The following is a 21,055-nucleotide window of genomic DNA, read 5'->3' as shown; positions in this document are numbered from 1 at the left end:
TTTCTTTCTAATCCTTCCTAGTCTGGAAGTTTTGCTGAAACCTGTTCCGTATTAGCAGAGCACAAACACCAGTGACTGTTGTGTGATGACTGGGAACACGGCGCTTTATCTAGGTACGTTGGAGGGCATTGCTGGTTCAATGGTGGAACTGCTGCCTTCCATGCATCCCTGTGTTTGTTCCCTGGCCAATGAAGAATCGAAATAAAGGACAATGTATCCACAGCGATTCAAAAGTGTGCTTCAAGCCGATAAACGCAAACATGGCTCCGCTCCTTCCCCTCTTCTGGCTGTGACTGATGGTCCCTGGACTGAGTTTCAGGTTTCTTTTTAATGGACTATTCTGGCAGTCTTCTATATTGCATGTACCATAATTTGAAACCAACTTATCACATACACATTTTTTTTTCTCCAGTCGTAAGGATACGTTGCTATCTTCAAGAACAAAATCATGTATTAGCTCTTTGTCTTTGGAAAGCATATGTATAGGCCTGGCCATCCTCCCTTTCCATTCTCGCCCTTCCACACATTTTTATGTTGGTGTCTTATGTTCCATTATTAGACCTTGTTTTGCTGTCTTTCCTCCATATTTCCATTTACAATTGACCACCATGGTTTTTACTATGTCTTCATGACTTGGAAATTTTCAAAATAGCTGCTGCAGGTCCATGTCACCGTGTCTCCCACACCATGTCTACGTGGTTCCCTCTCGGTTCCCAATACTTCTGTCAGCTTGTTCAAGAAACTCCCACAGAACTGTAACTTATTTAGGGTGATACATTCTATGGCCATTCAGAGAAAGAAATACCAGCTGATGAGGTAATAATTGGGGTGGGTTTCAACAAAGAAGATGCATTGCTAAGGTGGTTTGAGAGTGAAAGGGTAAAAATAATTACTTCTACCTGGGGACAAAAAAAGTGCTGTGTTCTAAAAGCCTGATCTCAATTATTGGACTGCTGTTTCCCTTAATATATCTGATAATGAAGGGTAATTATGGAATAAAATGTTAGGTAAAGTATAATATTTCAGGAAAATTAGTAGATAAGAATGGCTATTGAAGGAGGAGGCCATATAGATTAAAATTAATAAATTAATAAATATTTTTGTTATCCAGGTTCAGAAAATGGACTAGAGAATTATTTTTAGAAATGTCTTAGGCTTTTATTGTTTTATTGATCAGGCATCATTTATTTACAAACATTATATTATGCTATATGCTGGAGATAGGATATTGTTAATACAGTCAAGAAAGTCACAGTTAATAGAAAAACATATAACGTGGTAAATGTGCTGGGAAAAGTGTGGTAAGTGTTATATACACAGAGGAAGACCACTTAACCCTGCTTGAGATGGGAGGAGAGAAAAAGTAAGGAAGAGAGTGCTAGACAAGGGCCCCAAAGCCCAAAATATAGAAATCAACTACATAAAATAAAGATAGAGGAGGGGGCAAATCATGGAAGAGAAAGTGGAGGCATATTGCAGAGAGGGAGCCATGTTCTGAATGCACATTTTTAGTGTTGCTGGAGATTCAAAAGTTAAACAGTAGCAGGAAAACCGTGGGAAAGTGGGCCTGCTGTGGAGGTTGGCCTTCATTCTTTGGGTAGCGGGAATATCGAAGAGTACAGTCTTGGAGACTAGGGGGTTAAGAGTTGGGCTGTTAACAAAAGCTGGCAGTTGGAAAAGCCCAGCCAGGTCTTGGGAGGATTCTTTCTAAGCCTGTAAAGGGTTGCAGTCTCCAAATCCACAAGGACACTCCAGGGTTTTCAGAAATGACTAGGTGGCAGGGAGTGAGCAAAGAAGGAGCACACTTGTATTTCAGTTTCAGATAAATCACGTCATGGATTTTGGTTTAGACAAGGACAGAACTAGAAATAGGAAAACCAGTTAAACTTTTGAAATGTAGGAGGGAGTTTTGAACTAGGAGTGATGAGGTGGGGAATTAGAAGCTAGTGTTGAGATGATAAATATAGATTGGATATAGTGAGAGAGAGAAGGTGGCAAAAAAAAAGCGCTAGTTTATAAACGTGAATATAGTACATAAATAATTGAAAGGAAAGAGCAGTTTCAAAGAGGAAGGTGGCTTCTGCTTGGGTTGTAAGTTGCCTGTGAGTTATCCAGTTTGACAGCAGACATGTGGCTAAAACTGAAACTTGTAGTGTGAATGAATCTGATCCCACCTCCTAAGGGAACCTGCACACATGAACACCTTAGAAATGAATGGGAACCAGGAATTCTACCCCTGAGTATATGCCCAAGAGAATTTAAAACACATTTCACATGTCCATAAAAAATAAAAACTTATACAAGAGTATTTTCAGCTATATTATTTATTTTGGGGCAACAACAAATTTTAGGCAAATTTAATTATAATTTAGGCAACAACAAGTAGAAATGATGGTTATGCTGATCTACTGAGGAGCAGGGTAAGTATGTGCATATACCAACGAAGTATTATTTGACATAGAAAAGAATAGAATGCTGATAGATGTTACAATTAGGATGACTTCTGAAAACAGCTTCCTGAGTGAAATGATATTATATGATTTTGTTTATATTAAATGCTCAATACAAAAATAACTATACTGATATAAAGCAAATTTTTGATTGCTTACGTTTGGATGGATTGGCTTGATAAAAGGTAATAGTCCAAACAAACAATATTTCTTTCTAAGGTGATGAAAAAGCTCTAAAATTGACTGTGGTGGCAGTTTCACATAGCTATGAATCTAGTAAAATTTGGTGAATTGCACAGAGAACATGAAATAATTGTAGCCTATGTGAACTGTATCACACTAAAATGTTTAAAAACAAAACAAATTAATGTGAAAACACATGAAAAATACGTACTGAGAATATCACTAATAACAGTAAAGACTGAGCTGAAGGGGACTCTGGGAAGGAGACAGAAAAGAGACTGTGAGAGTAATGTGAGTAGAAATACAAGAAGGAGATAACACCAAAGTCAAGGAGAGGAGTCAGCCAATTGAGAGTGTGCCGGAGAAAGCAGAGGGACCTGGTGGAAAATTGAGTAAGCCCTTGGCATCTAACCCAAACAAGCAGTTTACACTCACCAGTGGGTGTGCAGGAGAAACCCAACAAGGTGAGTTGCTCTTTTCATAGGTGAGAAACCTGAGACCCAGAGAGGTTAGTTAACAAGGGAATTAAGCATTAACCCAAACCAAACCACTGTCATCAATTGATTCGGGCTCATAGCGAGCCAGCCTTCTTTTCAATGGAGACTTTCTTGGATTTATTTTGTTCTCATTGTTGGGTGTTTTTTGTTTGTTTGTCTGGTATGTTTTCCTGTATTTGGCATCTAGGATATTTATAGAGACAGAGGAGATTAAGGGGGAAGGGGGAGCTAATAACAAGTACAAGGAAGAATGAAATGTTCTAAAATTGGGGTGATGATTACACAACCCCTTTTAATATAATTGAGCTACTGAATTGTATGATCTGTGAATAATTTGTTTTGTTTTAAGAAAACAGACAGAGAGCCAATATGATGATGCTTCAAAACTACTTCTTGATTTGGCAAGTAGGTCAGTATGTTATTTTATGGCAGTTAAGTGTGATAAAGAAAAAAACTCAGATGACAGTGAATTTGGACCTGTTTGGGAAGTAAAGGCATATTGAATAATATAAACAGCACTAACTCAAAACCACTGTGCTCTTCCTTCTTAAATTTGTGGTAGAGCCACTCTACTGTATGACCCAAGCCTGTCTGCCATCCTTGAGTTTTTTCTTTAGTTTTACAATAAAATGTGCATAAAACAGTTTAATAGACTAAGAAGAAGGTCCTAGTAGAAAGGTAGAAACTGAAAAGTCAAGAGGAGATAGAGATAATTATTGATGGAAAGAAGTCTTAGAAAATGTGGTGGTATCTGGGGACCAACGCACTTCTGGAAGCATGGTTCTTGTTCTGCGTCTGGAATACAGCTGGGAATTAGGAGCAAGAAGAGTCCCAGGCAGATTTGCTCAACAATTACCTTTGCTCTACCTCCATCTGTGAACGGGAGGTCTACTTCCTTTTAGCCGCCATTCTCTCAGATCATTAATCATAAAACCAGAGAGATTTATTATATTGTTAGTCGGTAGATGTCAAGTTGGATCCAACTCACAGCAGCCTTGCACCACAGAGTGAAACACCTCCTTGTCCCGCCCCGTCCTCACAGAGGTTGCCCGGTTTGAGACTATTGTGTCAGTCTGTCTGGTAAGGGCCTTCCTCTTTTGTGCTGCCCCTCTCCTCTACCAAGCATGACGTTCTTCTCTGTGGCCTTTTCTCTCCTGATAACATGTCTAAAACACGTGAGATGAAATCTCACCAGCCTTGCCTCTAAGGCATATTCTGGTTGTACCTCTGAGACAGATCTGCTTGTCCATTTGGCAGCCCATGGTGTTTCCACTACGCTTCATTAACACCATCGTTCAAAAGTATACATTCCAATTCAATATTCCTCATTCAGTTTCCAACTTTGAGATTATCAGTGTCAATGACATATCATATCTGTTGTCACACTGAAGTGGCTATAATTGTGCTGTAACTGTTCAAATAATAGATGACCAGGCAATTAGAAAAATATATCTCTAATATATCACACACTTCTCATTTACAGAGGTAACATTTGAAATAAAGAGAAAGACGAAGGCAGGTTCTAAAAGTTTGTATCAAAGAGCTAAGCCTAAAATCCAGATTTCATATCTCTCACCCAATATCTTTGCTTGAGATCTATTCTGCCTTATCCACAACACAAATATTGACTGCAGAATTCTCTCCTAATTTCCTCACGTGTTGCCACTCGATTTGGCAACAAGGTGGACCTGCTGCTCTAAATGTAGCTGTGTATATAATTAGATTGATACTGGTTACTAACAGTTTTGCTTTTAACATCTTAATAAGCTATTTTATTTTATAGCTATTGTCATCAATTTAACAGACAGTCTGAGAGACTACCTTTATGTTTATGCCATTGGAAATTATTTAGTAAATATTATTGATTTTGTTTTTTCATACTATTAAATGAGTTACATACCTCACACTCTTTTTGTAAAGATGAATTCTCTTTTGATCCTAAATATGTAATTGGGTATCTATGTTGTTATTGAAAACTTGAAACATCTTTTTATAGTCTACTTGCAAGAATGTTTGCTCATCTGAGAATAATTGAGTCTTATATGATAGTCCTACTTATTTCTCCCTAAGCCAACCATAACTTAGCTACTTCACGAACTCCTAAATCTCACTGATTCATGACCATCATTAAATGATCACCATTGAAGCCAGATGTGCTAAAACTTTGTTAAAGATGAAGTAACTGAATCTGCAAACATAGAACTTAAAAAGTACTTTGAAAAGCATCCGTGCTTCCAAAGAAATGTTGCTTATATCTATATCCAGACTTCCTCACATCATGCAAAATTCATCCCTAAGTGAATTCATCATATGAGTTTGTTGAAGGCTTTTCTTGCACCCACATTCTTTATTTGAGTTAAAGTATTGCTATCGAGTCAGGACGTCACACTTCGATTTCTGTTTTCTTATCTCTTTCTTTCATAGAGTTGTGCCCTGTTAAGTTTATAAAACTGCTAAAATCTCTGTCTTTTTAAATCTCTTTGTTTTTGTTTTTCTTATATTTGGCCCTTATTATCTTTAACTTAGAACACTGATACTTTTCTAACAAATCTTCTTGTATCTAGTCTCTTGTATTTCCAGGACATCTTCTGCCACATTGTGAGAAAATCTTCCTATATTTCTTATTTAACATATTGTCAAGTCAACACCTAGTACCCAATATGGTACCTTAATGCTTTGCCCCCCTGTACCCGGAAACTCACATCATTTGTATCAGTCTTCTTAGCTAACTTTGAAGTTGTCGCTCTTTTACTGATTATTTGTGTTGCGCTTGTTCTTTATGGTTTATTAACCTCACTTCCACTATCTAGTGACAATTTGCTCACTCTATAAAATAAATTAAAATAGTATGCCCATTGGGAGCCTGCTTTCAACTTATACATTTCTTTGCCTTCCCTTGAAGATATCTGTTGCTATCCCTAGTGTGTTAGTGCCTTATAATGGACACAGTTTTTGTCACATCACATCAGGGTGACTTGTTAAAGTCTGTTTTCCCTGCTATATTTTGCATTCCATTAAATTCCTGCCATGGTACTATGCATGCATTTATTTGTGTACTATTATTTATTGCCTTCATGTATAGTAATAATTTGCTAAATGTCTATTAAATTTGATTGAATTGAGTCACAATCATTTTCAATTATTGTTCTTGCATACAGTGAATTTAATGCTGCCATAACAGGAATACCACAAATTGGCCTTTGATACACAGAAAATTATTCTCTCCCAATTCAGAACGCCAGACGTCGTAAATCAGGTGCAGGCTCTAGAGGAAAGCTTTCTAGCTCTCGGTACTGACAAAAGGCCTTGTCTTGTCAGCTTCTTTTCTTTGACTCCTTGGTGATCTTCATGCGGCATGTCACCAATCTGTCCCCACACCAAACTCCATCTCTTTTATAACGGAAATGTTTTTGTTCTACTAGATTATTGGCTAATAAGTAGTAAGCCATGATGGGTTGAGTGTTTCTGATGTCCTGCCAATCACTCTGTCTTATCTCTGTATGCACAACCCTGATGCGGTGTGCAGTCACTCTGTGCACAAGTTAAAAGTAGACATTGGGATGATATTTGGTCGGTCCTTCTTCCTTCCTTCAGAGTGAGGGCTACTTTTTTCCACGTCTTAATTTTCTTTTTTATATTCAACATCTTATCATACATCTTTCAGGATTCTATTTTCATGCCTTTTGCAAACAAACAGGAAACTTCCTAGTCGAGCAACTCCCTTAATTTCTTCCAGAATAGTTATTCTCAAGTGGTGGATACAGTGTTCGCAGACAACATTTGTCAGTGTTTGAGAACATTTTCGATTGTCAAAACTGGGCAGTCTGTACTGACATGCCGGTTGGCACTGGGCATGCTTCTAAACATTCTACATCACACAGGCAGGCTACCCATAATGAAGGATTATCCAGACCAGAATATCAATTGTGCTGAAGTTAGAAATTCTGCTATAGAGGGGAATGTTCAGATAGTAGTCTCCAACCTCCACTTTTCCTTTTCTGTAGAGGTATAGGTTCTTAATGCTGGAAAATTCATGCCTGGGAATGCCTATGCCTTAGAAACCTGACTAATCTGATCAACTATCAACATGAACCAGTGAGGAATTATCAACAGTAAGGATCCAGAGACTTATTGACTACCCTTCATTCATAATCACAAAGCATAGGGATTAGGGGGACTCTAAGGGGGAGAAGTATAATATGTGGGTTTGTTTTCAGTTTTCCCCCTCATGACTCAGTTAATTGTTAGTCATTTAGGAAATATACAATTTAAGAGAGTTTAAAGAAACATGGCAAAATGCAGAGGCAGGTGTGATTTAGGTAGGTTAATAATATATACCAATGCCAGTTGTTAGACAATGTAAATGGAGCAAAATATATTTAATGAGTATATTGATAACAACACTTCACCTTTCTCTTTCATTATCATGATTCATGGAGAATAGTTTGAAATTGCCTTTATAGAGACTGTGAGAAAAGAGATTTGAGAGTACTGAATGTGAATAAATACAGTAGAGGATTTGTTAATCACAGCAGGCTGGAGTATAACAGCACTATTAAAATGTATAAACTTGGAAAATTGTTTCTGTAATTGACATCAAGCTCTATATCAACCAGTGCTTGTCAGATGTAGTTAATCTCATAGCCTGGTACTTACCTGTAGGGTCACTGGTGATAGCTGACTTATATCCCACACTCCTGGAGCTACCATTTCTATGGGAGGCTCGCTCTTCAAGGTCATGCTGAAGAGTGTAGACCCGTGAATGGACTTTCTGCAAAAGACAACACATACAGACAAAAGTCACTTCAGGAGAGAAGTTATTATGATCTGTAAATGTTTTCTTTAGAATGCAAACACAATCATCTATTATAATGATAGCGTATAGTAGCCAGAAAGAAATATAATATTGCATATGCAGAGATACTCATTAAAGGTTGGTTTCTAATAAGGCACATCAGTGGGTGGCTAACTTCACAGATGCCTTTGTCTGACCAAATCAATAAACCCCCACCCCATGTGGAGCTGTTCAGAATTGGCTGATGCAATTCTCTCCGGACCTTGCACCCAGCCACGTGTGTGCTCTATCGAGAACTAGGGAGTGCTCCCTTAACTGGCTAGGGGCACAGACATGCCTGCATCCACCAATCACGAGCAGCCTTCCTCATCTGGCTAGGGGCACAGATGTGCCTGCGTCCACCAATCACCGGCAGCCTTCCTCGGATATGACTGTGCCCACCAATCCTGGACAGGCACCTTTGGCCAGGGATTCTGGCACACCTGCTCCACCAATCCCTGGCAGACACCTCTGCTTAGTCATGAACCCGCTTGTGCCTGTGCCTTCCAATCCCTGACCACCTTACTAGATAAGAGCCCAGGGTCGTCCCGCCACATGTCTCCCAGCAATAACAAGGCCACTCCTATAGCCCAGGGTGTGACTCCTCCAGTCCAGACACTGTGGATTGTGGGACTTCGCCTAGGCTGGGTTTTTCTCCCCAATAAAGCTTGTTTGCTAAAATTCGGCTGATTCAGTTTCTGGCACCTCTCACTAGCTTACAGCCTCAACTTCTTTTCCACACTAAAAAAAAATTGTTCCACAATCCACCTAACAAGATTTATTCTTAATTGCCAAGAATAGTAACTACAAGGTGGGACAGAAAATCTCAGATTTATATTCTTGTAGTTACAATTGCCTTAGAGTTAAAAAGACTTTAATTCTTCAGAACATTTTGCTCTGTAAAATAACTAAATTCCTTGGGCATCTTTGAATATATGAGTTCTGAATTTACAGAAAGAAATGACTTAAATTAGCATAAAATCTTCAGGCTGAAAATAGTTTTGGGAACTTCACAGAGGAAATGCCTTCTTATCCATAAACAGATTATTCATATCCCGAGTTTTCAAAAATCTGTTGAAAACTACCATAGTAAATGAAAGTGAATCCAGCAAAGAATTCATGGATGGATTTAACAGCTTTGGCAACTTCCAAATTCACAGTTCCTAATAGGAATTTTAAAATCCATATGTATGAGAGAAGAAGAGAAATATTTCAATGATTATTTGAACAGCTTTTGATTTTAATATACCAAATTGAAAAGGTTTGACCTAAAGTCAACACTATTAAAGTTTACAAAGAACTTTAATACATTAAGTAAATCTTTTAAAAACAACACAAACTTCCATTTAAAATCTCATAGAAACCTACAAACCATGATCAGAAAAATCCCACAATTAGAACTCTCCTTAAATTTTAGCTTTATGGACTTTGAACTCACACTTAATAGGAGCCCTAATCTAAGAACAATTAGTTCTTATGCCAAGGCCCTACTTACTATTAGCACTCTCGAAGAGATCACTGAAGATATGGGTGCTACCACAGAGTGTGGTGAAGAAATCAGATGGTGCCCAGCCATTAGTAAGAATAGTATCTAGAGTCTTCAATGTTTGTCTTAAAACAAACAGCCATCTATGTGAGGTACCAACTAAATCTACATGGAAGAAGCACACCAGTCTGTATGATCCAAGGATTATAAATAATACAGTTCAAACCCAGAGAAGAGAATAGTATCAGCGCTTAAATTCTGAACACCCAGTTTCCAGAAGGCCATGGATGACAGTGGAAGCCCAAAATCCATTTACAAGGCCTCCTCTTGGATTAAAGCACCAGTGAATTCCCTCTGACCATAATCCAGGGATGTGAATAGTCCTGCTATCGCACAGAAAGCATTGTAAAGTAGATTATAGCAGATGCAGTTATGTTAAAATGCAATACCTTATCATTTGATCTCTTGTTACCCATTTTAAGTTGTTTCAGTTTATAATATTTTCTGCTTTCTTTCTGATTGAGATTTTTCTGTTGTCTTTTGTCAATTTTGTTTGTTGGCTTGCTTGTTTTATGTGGTTGTTTGTTTCTTTATTATGTTTTGTATATTTTTCTGTATATGAAATCCAGGGTATGCATACATTTATAGAGACAGAAACTGGATTAATAATTACTTAGGGAGATGGCAGAGGAGGATGGGAGGGGGGTGGGGAGCTAACAACAATAACCACGAGAAAGAAGAAAATGTCTGAAAATTGATCGTCATGATGATGGCACAGTTTATCTTAAGTGTGATTGAGCTATTTTATGATACGTGAATTGTATACCAATAAAGATATTTAGCATTCTGATGCTTGCCTTCTTTATTTTCAATTTTCAGATATATTGTTAGGAAGTATTTGCCAAGAAAATATGATTTGCAAATATCGTCGGGCAGGTATTTTCATATAAGCCAAGGTAATCTACCTTTGTAGAAGAATTAGGATCTAGGAAGAGCTAGAGCTAAAGCTATCTACAATGGGAGAGTATCCTAGATGACCTTTTAGGTCTTGCTTTTCAAAGTTTTTATTGTGACTTGAGTGAAGATTTCCAGAGCAGAAAATCAATTTTACATTCAACAATTGAGACACCTTTTGCTTCATCTGATTCACTGCAATCCTGTCCAGGTACCATCATCACTTATTCCACTGTCTCCTTGCGTTTCCTGGTTTCATTTCTCCTTCCTTCCTCACCCTCTGAACTTTGTCCTTCAGTAAATGCCACCCTGTTGATTGTGGATGGATGATTACTCTAAGGTTTGCACACCTCACCAGTGACACCATTTTCCCCTATCAATCTGTCTAGTAGGCCTGGTTATACCTTTGGCTGTGATCCTAATGTTTAGCAGTTTGAAAGCACCGTGGGAGAAAGATTGGGCTTCCTACTGCTGTAAACAACTCTAATGTTGGAAACCGACGGGGAGCGGGGGCAGCTGTAAGTCAGCACTGACTTGATGGCCCTGAGTTTGGGTTGGGGGTTCGAAACCTGTACATTGTTTGCCAAGATCTGAGCCATACGGGTATTTTCACTTTCAAATGGGAAGGCTATGGGTGTTGCTCAGTCTGTCAGATCAACATGTCTGTTTATTATTTTAGTTCTAAAATTTTCATTCCACATTTTTATCTTTCTAGTGTGATCCTTTTCAGAACAGTTGATGGTGTAAGCTGGGAATTACCCAGGTCTTATTTTCTCGGAGTTGTGAAGACTAAAGTTTATGTGATCCATTAGTCCACCAGACTAATTGTAACCATTTGTCTTTACATTTTCATCACTCCTCTTTCCTCTGAATGGGGAGACACCATCTTAGATGATTAAGCACCAACTGCTGAGACCCCATTCACTAATCACCAAAGCAGGATGTAAAATACTGGAGGTGTGAATTGTGATACACCAAATTGACTTCTGAGGTGACGTTTCTGAAAAGAGTGGGAATAAGAGGCTTCTGTGTGAGGTCTGTGGTCCCAGGGGCATGGTGGTTACAGCTGCACTGCAATCACAGTAGGCAGTTTGAAATCACCTACCGCTCTGCAGGAGAAAGATGGCCTTTCAAACCCCATAAACAGGTACAGTGTAAACAGTTACAACCTTAGAAAATCACATGGGCACTTCTAGTCTACCCTAAAGAGTTTGGGTTTAGTAGTGAGAGCTCCTTTGGGTTTTCAATGTGTGAAATCTTAAGAGGAGTGGAAAGCCTCCATTGTCTCCCCAAAGAAGCTTGTGGATTTGAACCATTGACCTTACAGTTAGCTGTCCAACTTATAACTCAGTATGCCACCAGGGCACCTTCATCATCAACTCACTTTTATGAATCATAGCATTTTATATTCATCAATAGGTCAGTAACCACTGACATTGCACAATTTTGTTTCATCCAGAATTTCATGAATTACATTGTTTCTAAATGACAGCATTGATCCAAATCATTTTAAATTACTAATTGCAGAGAAATTGCAGATTCTAGGGGGAAATGCAGTTGAGATTGGACATACCAATTGGCATTTCATTGTAAATGACCCTGATGACAGGTTGGTTTCTAAAGCCAAGTCTATGTTTCACTTTCAGTCTTGCTTTCAACAGGTAAGATTTATATTGAGCTACCTGAATTTTAGAATAAAATGTCTTCTGGATTTCTCCATTATGCCATATGGTGTACTATATTTATTTCCAAGAGTTTTATTTCTCCCCTAGATGAGAACGTTATTAATCAAAAGTGATACACTTACTCTTTTGGAAACAATGGAAGGCAAGTCCAGGCCAACAAATCTGTATGGTTGGTGACAGAGCCAATCCCAAATAATTTTACAGTGAGCATTGATTCCCTTGGAAGTGATTTTATTTCAAGCGGAAAATTAATCCTGAAAAGAAAAGAAATAACATATTGATGACTGATAGTGCTAGGTATGAGGAATCTGAATAGAATCCGTTCGTCTTATAATTCTCAGTTAATCTTTGATGTTCATTTATGTAAGCTGTGGTGAAAGGAGAAGACTGATCACAATCAAAATCTATTATTGAAAGGTGCTGACAGAGGTTGATCAAACTGCAGTCTCAGACAGCATTAATGATCTTCACACATTCGCAGGTAGCTGTCTAATATAAATACCAGAGAACAACCTGACTCAAAGTTTCAAACAAAACATTAAAAACTCTTTTTTAGGTATCTGTATAGTAATCAGGGATGAAGGAGAATTAACTCATACCAGTGATGATGATAGATGTTAAGGAAGTGAGCACGGTGTTTCTGAAATGAAGATGTCGGTGTCTGGCTTGGAAGAGGAACAGCATAAAAGAGGTTTGCAATAAGAAAATAGAACTAAAGATGAATTCTAGTTTTCTACGTAATGATATTGTACATTCTCCCAAGTGGCATAAATGTAAAAGAAAGAGGAAATCATGGAGGCATAATATGGGGCATAAGTTGGGGAGGTGTACAATTTGAGTTATAATACCCTTGAATTAATAACAACTACAGCCATAGTGCTCCTTAGAGGTGAAAATGCTGAGACTTGATCTCACCTACTTTAGACATACTGTGTGGAGAGGAGACCAGTCTTTGGAGCTGTACATCATTCAAAGACAGGGGCAATGAAAGAAAGGAAGGCCCTCAAAGAGAGGAAGTGACACATGGCTGCAATAATGGGCTCAGTATAGGAAGAATTGTGAGGATGAGGACGGTGCAGGCCTGGGAGGGCTTCCTTCTGCTATGCATAAGGTCACTGTGGCTGGGAGCCGACTCAGTGGCCCCAACAACCGCATCATGTATCATTTCAAGAGTGGTTTAGGCTTCTCCCTTCAAGGCTCCCTTCCTGCCAGCCAGTAGATTCTGACTCACAGTATCCCTACAGGACAAAGTAGACAGGCCCCTGTGAGCTTCTGAGACTAACTTTTACAGAAATAGAAAGCCTCAACTTTCCCTGTGTGAGACTGGTGGTCTTGAATTACAGGAAGTGCAGTTAGCAACTCAGCCTGCAACCACGTAAAGCTGACCCAACCTTGCTTGCTGTAAGGGAGGAGAACTTGAAGTTCGTGCTGACGATGGTCAGGGAGACCAGCCTTCATATGGATGACAACTCAGGGTTGTAAAAGAAAAACAATTCTAACAACTGGACCATTACGCGATGAAAAACTGAGGAAAAATTAAAATTGTCAAGGATTTTGATACACAATCAATGCTTATGGAAGCAGCAATGAAGAAATCAAAGGTTACATTGCATGGAGTAAATCTGTGACCCAAGGCGTCTTTAAAGTGTTAAAAAACAAGAATGCTGCTTTGAGGACTACGGTGGGCCTAACCCAAGCCATACTTTTCAGTCACCTCAAATGCATGTTCAAATTGGACATTGAATAGGAAAAACCAGAGAAAACTCAATGCATTTAAATTATGGTGCTAAAGAAGAATACCGAGAGTCCCCTGGCCTGCCAAAAGGACCAATCAATCTTTCTTGGTAGAAGTACAACCAGAATGCTCCTTAGGAGAAAGAATGGTAAGACTTCTTTGCATGTACTTTGACCATATATGTTTGCAGGTGAGACCAGTCCCTGGAAAAGGATATCATGCTTGGTAAAGCAGAGGGATAGTGAAAAGGAGGAAGACACTTGACAAGACGGATTGACAGAAGGGTGGTAGTAATGTTCTCAAACATAGCAATTGTGGATGATGCAGAACTGGGCGGGGTTTAGTTCTCTTGCACATTGGGCTACTATGAGTCAGAACTGACTGCACAGCACCAAGCAACAACCACAAAGATCATTAAGGATCCAGGGTGGTGCCGTGGGTTAACACTTTGCTGGTGATGCCAAAATTACCAGTGAACCAACCAAGGGCTCTATGGGAGAAAGAACGAGGTGATCTCCTTCCATAAAGAGTACAGCCTAGGAAACCCTATGGGACACTTCTACTCTGTCCAATAGAGCTGCTATGTAAATCAAAATGGACCCAGAGTCACTCAACAACATGAACAACAGTCCTAAGAATTGAGATATCAAAAGGGGGGCTTCAAATAGCTTGTGGAGAAATTCCACTATCTTTTAATTCCATTTTCCCACAATTTTTTAAAGCCCCCAGGTATGTGACATATGTGTGAAGAGGATAATTAAGAGTTTTGAATTTGTCTGCATTTAAATATTCTCTGTGGTCAATAGAGATGCTTCGGTAATTCATTTACCTAAGACTCAATTTGCCATACTCACAAAATAAAATTAACATTAGATCCCATGAAACCTGCAAAATAGTAGGTCCTGTATTAGTTCATTCAAGTAATCATGCAATAATTTATATTTTACACAGTGAATTTAAGACTTAGATTTGTGATCACATTCCATTTGCGGCTATAAAATATTCAAGTAAAAGTAGGGGAAAGACTAAAGAAAAAACAACTTCTATTTTTTCAAGATTGGCAAACTGTAAATCATTACAAAAATTAGATAGTTACACATTCAGATACTAAAACTAAAAACCTCTTCTCTCTTCACTTACATCCGTTCATAGTAATAATACATGAGGTATTGTGAACACATCTCTCATCTTACAGGAAGCTCGAGGTAGAATGTTGACGATCCTGTAGAAGCGCAATCATCTCTTGAACGTACTCTCTTTTGCCTACCAGCGACTTTACACTTAGCTTTCATATTTCTATCCTAGGATGGAAACTGTTACCTATGTAGTTATGTTCACAAAATCTAAAATGTTATATTTTGAATTGAATCTGACTTCACTTCTTAGTGATCTTTTCATTTCAGGAATGATAAAATCTAGTGAACTTAGGGTGAATAGTTGCTGTCATTCTCTGTTCTGTATTTTCAGTAATTAGGCAATCTTAGGACATGAATGTATGCCAAGTAATAATTTATTCACTTTCGAATAAAAATGATTTTTAAAGAAAGTATGCATTAGAATTTTTTTAAACTTCTGCATGAACACTCAACAAAGAAAAGGATGATTATTTTTTTTATAAAAATGGGACAAAGAATAATTTAAGAGACAACTCACTAACTGGAGTTAGATTGGTTCTTTTTATCATAGCAGCTAACAGTCTAGCTAAATGTTTGGCTTGCTTTACAATTTAAAAATAAGAAAATATCATTTTTCATTTATGAGACATTTTCACTCCTATTGGTGTATATTTTTATGTCCAAAAATGAGAAATTTAAAAGTCACAGGAAGCAAAAAAAACCTTTTCTATTACACTGACATAAAATCAAAGAATCAGTGCAAACATTCAACAACTGGAAAATTTTTACTTCTGCCTGATTGGTATAGAGGACCTATTGAGGATTTTTAAGCAGTGAACTGATGTAAGCTGCCTTACCTTTTTAAAAGGTCACGTTAGTTGCTGGGGGACAAAGGTTATAACTGTGCAAGTAAAGTAATTATAAAGTATTAACATAATATAAACAAGAGATGTTGGTGGACTGAACCAGTAAAAGTGTGTAAAGTCGTACATTGGGAAGTCTATTTTGATGATAGAACCTATGACACTTTCTAGACATGGCTCTGAGATAAAGGAATTTGGAATTGTGTTGTGAACAGGTGAAACTGAAACCAATCATTCGGAAGGCCAGCTATGAGTGCAGCAGGTTTGAAGTGTAAAATCAGTTTAGTATTTTGGTATGCTGAGATTGGATTTCAAAAGTGATGCCTGGGCAGGTATTGGAAGTTGTTTTCATATATCTTGTATTTGAAACTTAATAACTCTAAGAGACAATAAGGAAAGATGCAATAGAGAGGAGGCTCAAGGACTAAGATCATCAGTCTAAGAAAAAGAGATGAAAAGGAGTAGGCAGTGAGGTTGGAGGACATCTTAAATTGCTTCTCAGTGGATAAGGTGAGACCTCAGTCAAAAGACCATGGTCTAGTGGATTACTGCATATAACTCTTCAAGCCAATAAAGATAGAATGTATGAAACTCTAATGTGGGGATTGATCAATTTTGCCGTCCCTCTTGGTATAAAATCAGCTGTCTTAGAAACAGGAACCGGGATCTCGTTATTACCAATAGAAAAGAGTCAGGAGTGGAATTCTTCCTTTGACCTCTGAGATCCCTGTATACTGGACCTTTTTGATTTAGCAAACAGAGCTGTGACCCAGGACATAGTAGCAGTACAGGCAGCAGCATTAAGAGCATGGGCCAGAGCTGTGACATCCCAGCCCATACAGATACATGTGTTGCCTCTAGGCATTTACTTGAGGCGGTTTGGCTTATTTGTATCCACCATCAATGCTCCTGGAAGTAGCAGTCAAGAGATCAGACATATACGCATCGTGAAAATCTGCTATGCAAGACCTTCTTCAAGTATTGAAGAGCAAGGCTGTACTTTGAGGACTCAGGTGTGCCTGACTCGAGCAATGGTGTTTTCCATGGCTTCTAATGCATGTGCAAGTTAGACAATGAATAAGGAAATCCAAAGAATTGCTGCATTTGAATTATAGATAGTGAATAAAATGGAAAGTACTGTGGACTGCCAGAAGAATAAACCTATCTCTCTTGAAAGTAGTACAGTCAGAAGGCTCCTTAGAAGCAAGACTGACTCTCACACACTTTGGACATATCATCAGAAGACCAGGCCTTGTAAAAGGATATCACATTCGGTGAAGTAGAGGGTCAGCAAAGAGCAAGAAGGCTTCAATGAGAGGAGTTCACACAGTGGCTTCAACAATGGCTGCAGGACTAGGCACTGTGTCACTCTGGTGCACTCAGGGTTACCAGGAGTGGGAACAGATGCAATAGCACATAGCAAGAACATGTTTCCTGACCCATGGAGCTAGAGCTAGGTGTCTCTGGCTATGGCTTATGGCAGAGCGGTCATTTATTAGCAGTGCTCAAAGACCTTTGTAACTTTGGTGCAGGCATGGCTAAGAAGTGATGGTTCTGACCAATAAATTATGTCCTGAGCATTTCTGATCCTAATTACATGTCAATTTCCCGAATGTATCCTATAACAATGCATATAATTCGTGATTTCTGAATGACTATGCAATCAATTATTGAACACAGCAGAGTTGAGAGGTCCTTGGGAGGAACTATTGGTGTCAGAATTGGTAAAGAATGTTAGAAGATGGTGGAATGTCATACTCCATCCCTGGACTGATGTTGAGTTTGAAATGTTGATTTTTACGAGCCTGTAGGCACAGAAATGAGCAGCAGGAGAAGCAACAGTCACCATGAAGTAGCTGAGAGTGGGCCTATGAGCCCCCTGAGACTCTTAGGGGTCAGGTCTTCAGTGCAGGTGAAGGCACAGTAGAGTAAGGACAATGTTGGCAAGAACTTGTTTGTGATTTACTAAATCTCTTTAAAGGGAGACAACAGAAGCCATTCACCTCAAAAATAGGTAGAAGCTTCCAAAATACATAGATATGGTTCAGTGACATTTCTTAATATGGCTCTTCTAACCCTGTCTCTGTAACTCCAAAAAAATGATTGAGTGGGACCATGCAAATAGGGTGTGTGAAATTCTAATAGACGGGATTGGTCAATTTTAGTTACTATTCCCCTGTGTATGAGCCATCCCAGAGAGAATTCCTGTGATCATTACAGAAGAAGAGCCACCCATGGAGCATGTCAAAATTACAGAGTGGTTTGTATATGAAATGGGAGATAATATACACACATATGTATATATATATATATGTGTGTGTGTGTATATATATACATACATACATACATATGTTGGCATATATCTACATATATATGTATCCAATTTACAGTTCAAATTGAATCAGATTTCTATATAATATATATGTACAACATATTAGGTCTTTTTCTCTTCTTTTTAAATAGATTTTGATTCATTGATTTGAATATTTTGTTATTTGTTAACATTAACATAGTTATCACATCCTGAAGCAAATCTAATGATAATGTGTGTATGCGCATGCACGCGCGTGTGGGTGTGTGTGTGTATCCTATACTAAGGAAAACACAAACATACAAAAAAGTTCAAAAAACCTCTGATATTTTCTAGGTAAATGATTGAGTTATAATAGAGATTAAACTTACGTTTCATTCCAGTTGACTAAGAAAAAAAATAACTTTTTGGCTGGAATATGTCTGTGGTTTCTCACTTGACACAGCTTCTTTCCAGCGTATGTAAGACAACAGGAGAAAGAAAACGCTTTGTAGCTAAAAAGAAATAACATTGATTAAATTAAGTGTACACTCTAAATTGGTTTCCTATGGGGATCAATTTTTCTTATGGTTAAAACTCTAATGATAAGCAAGTTTAGTGATAAGCAACTTACGATTAATTCTTTGAATAAATCTATAATGTGAAACAGAAATGAAACCAATATTTCAAAAATTAAGTTGTTCAGTCATTTTAAGATTTTAAATGGGATCAGATATCTAGTTTTTTTTAAATTAGTGAACTTTAATAATAGGAAAAACAATGGTTCTGTTTTTCTACGGACATTATGACAAACACTATTAAATTGCATATGTCTTATTTGTTAACATGAGCTCAAACATAAGAAAATTTGCACAGAACGGGCTGTGTTTCATTCTGTTGTGCATAGGGGCATTATGAGTCAGAACCCAACGGATATCACAATATAACAACATACTACTGAAGGTAACTGAAGACCTTCCAATCACACTCTCACATGAACACAAGCACACAACTAAAAACCTCCTATCAAAACTTCAGTTTTGTATTATCATTTCAATCATACTGGGATATTTCATAAAGAAGCTCAATAAGGTAATGGGAGCATTTGTGTAAAATTCAATGAAGTGCCCTGAAAGTAACATTTTGTAAAGAGTTTCCAAACAAGAGAAAAAAGGAGACATCTGAAACAAAAATAAACTCAATTGATCTCTCACTGATAGTGTGAAGAGGAAGTAGAGTGTGGTTCACTAGGGGGCTTGAGAGTTAAGAAATCTAGAACTCTGCTTCTAGATGTACACACTTTCCACCTGTAGATAAGTTACTTAACCTATTTTATACGTTAGTTTTCTCATTTGTGAAATGAGTAGAGGACCACTTTTTACAAACACAAAGTGGTTTAAAGGCACTTCAAAACAAGACTCTAGGAACTGATGAAATATCAGTTGAAATATTTCAATACGCAAATGAAGCACTGGAAGCACTCATTAGATTATGCCAAGATTTTTGGAAGATAGGTACCTGGCTATTAGGTCATTTCCATATGTGTACCCATTACAAAGAAAAGTGACCAAATAGTATGTGAAAAGTCATTGAACAATATCATTAGTTTCACATCCAAGTAAAAGCTGATGATCAATCATTTGCCAACAGTCACAGCAGTACATTGACAGGGAGCTGCCAGAAATTCAAGCCAGATCCAGAAAAGGAAATGGAGCACGCGGCCTCAATGCTGACATCAGATGGATCTTAAAGCAGAAAATGCCAGAAAACTTCTCACTTGTGCATTATTGATTATAGGAAGGCATTCAATTGTGTGGACCACGATCACTTATGGATGGCTTTGAGAAGAATGGGAACTCGAGAACCCTCCCTGGTGCTCTTGCAGAGTCTGTACCTGGATGAAGGGTGGTCCTTCTAACAGAATAATGGAACGTTGAGGGATTTAAAATTAGGAAAGGTATGCATCACAGTTGTATCCTTTCACCATACTTATTCTATCTGTCTGTTAAGCCAATCAGCTGAGCATGTGGCGTAGATGAAGAAAGCACAGCAACAGTATTGGATGCAGCTGGCACAATCGTGTTTGCCGAAAGTGAGGAGAATTGAAGCACTTGCTGATAAAGATCAAGTATTATAGCCTTTGGTATGGGTTGCAATTCAGTGTAATAAAGCAAAAATCCTAGCAACTAGATAAATAGATAACATCATATTAAATGATGAAAAGATTGACTTTGTCATCAATTTTGTCTTGCTTGGATCCATAATCAATGCTCATGGAAGCAGCAACCAAGTAATCAAAGGTTGTGCTGCATTGGGTAAATCTTCTGCATAAGACCTCTTTATAATGTTTAAAAGCAAGGAAGTGACTTTGAGGATTAAGGTGTGACTGACCCAAACCTTGGTCTTTTCAATCACCTCTTATGTTCGTGGAAGTTTGACACTGCACAAGGATCGCCAAAGAAAAGTTGATGCATTTGAATTATGGTGAAGGATATTGAAAGTACCAGAGTGAAAAAAGGATAAATCAATATGATGAAGCAATAGAAGCAAAGCAAAGAAAACCAATATAATAATCATAATAGCTCCATTCATTAAATATATTATAATAACTTATAGGATGTATTAAATGATTAGAGTTATTATTATGAAGACAGAGGGCACAGTATGCAGATTCTGTTTGTTGTTATTTTTTCCAGAATACTTCTATTTGTATTCCCTTTTGAGCTGAGCAATATGAAATAAATGGCACATGAATTAAATGGCAAAGGGTGAATGATGACCTGTTTACCACAAGAATCTTCAGCCTCTTTTCTAATATGTTCATTTTAGGTTATTTATTTCCCTTAAGAATAACGTTGTCTGTGTTCTGTTTTACATGTTGTTGTTTTTTTATAAACTACAATATTTTCTAAGTTCTTGTATAGTCACATTTTTTACTATGGGAATTGTTTGAAGGTATATCT

General features: G+C 37.9%; 1 protein-coding gene across 3 annotated transcripts in view; it reads right to left on the bottom strand.

Moving 5' to 3' along the window:
* The window catches only part of PIK3C2G (phosphatidylinositol-4-phosphate 3-kinase catalytic subunit type 2 gamma), a 471,530-nt gene that overhangs the window by 302,877 nt on the left and 147,598 nt on the right, over positions 1–21,055 (bottom strand). For all 3 annotated transcript variants that reach the window (XM_045288491.1, XM_045288490.1, XM_045288492.1), the window contains 3 exons: positions 18,485–18,607; positions 12,212–12,343; positions 7,787–7,901 (listed from right to left, as the gene is read on the bottom strand). In XM_045288491.1, coding sequence (XP_045144426.1) covers positions 7,787–7,901; positions 12,212–12,343; positions 18,485–18,607 — 370 coding nt within the window. The remainder of the gene's footprint in view (positions 1–7,786; positions 7,902–12,211; positions 12,344–18,484; positions 18,608–21,055) is intronic.

The sequence above is a fragment of the Echinops telfairi genome, unplaced genomic scaffold (assembly GCF_000313985.2).
Source record: "Echinops telfairi isolate 266 unplaced genomic scaffold, ASM31398v2 ScPeMD7_21;HRSCAF=78, whole genome shotgun sequence".
Classification (NCBI taxonomy): Eukaryota; Metazoa; Chordata; class Mammalia; order Afrosoricida; family Tenrecidae; genus Echinops; species Echinops telfairi.
Note: the sequence above shows the minus strand (reverse complement) of the source record. Positions and strands in the feature narration are given on the sequence as shown.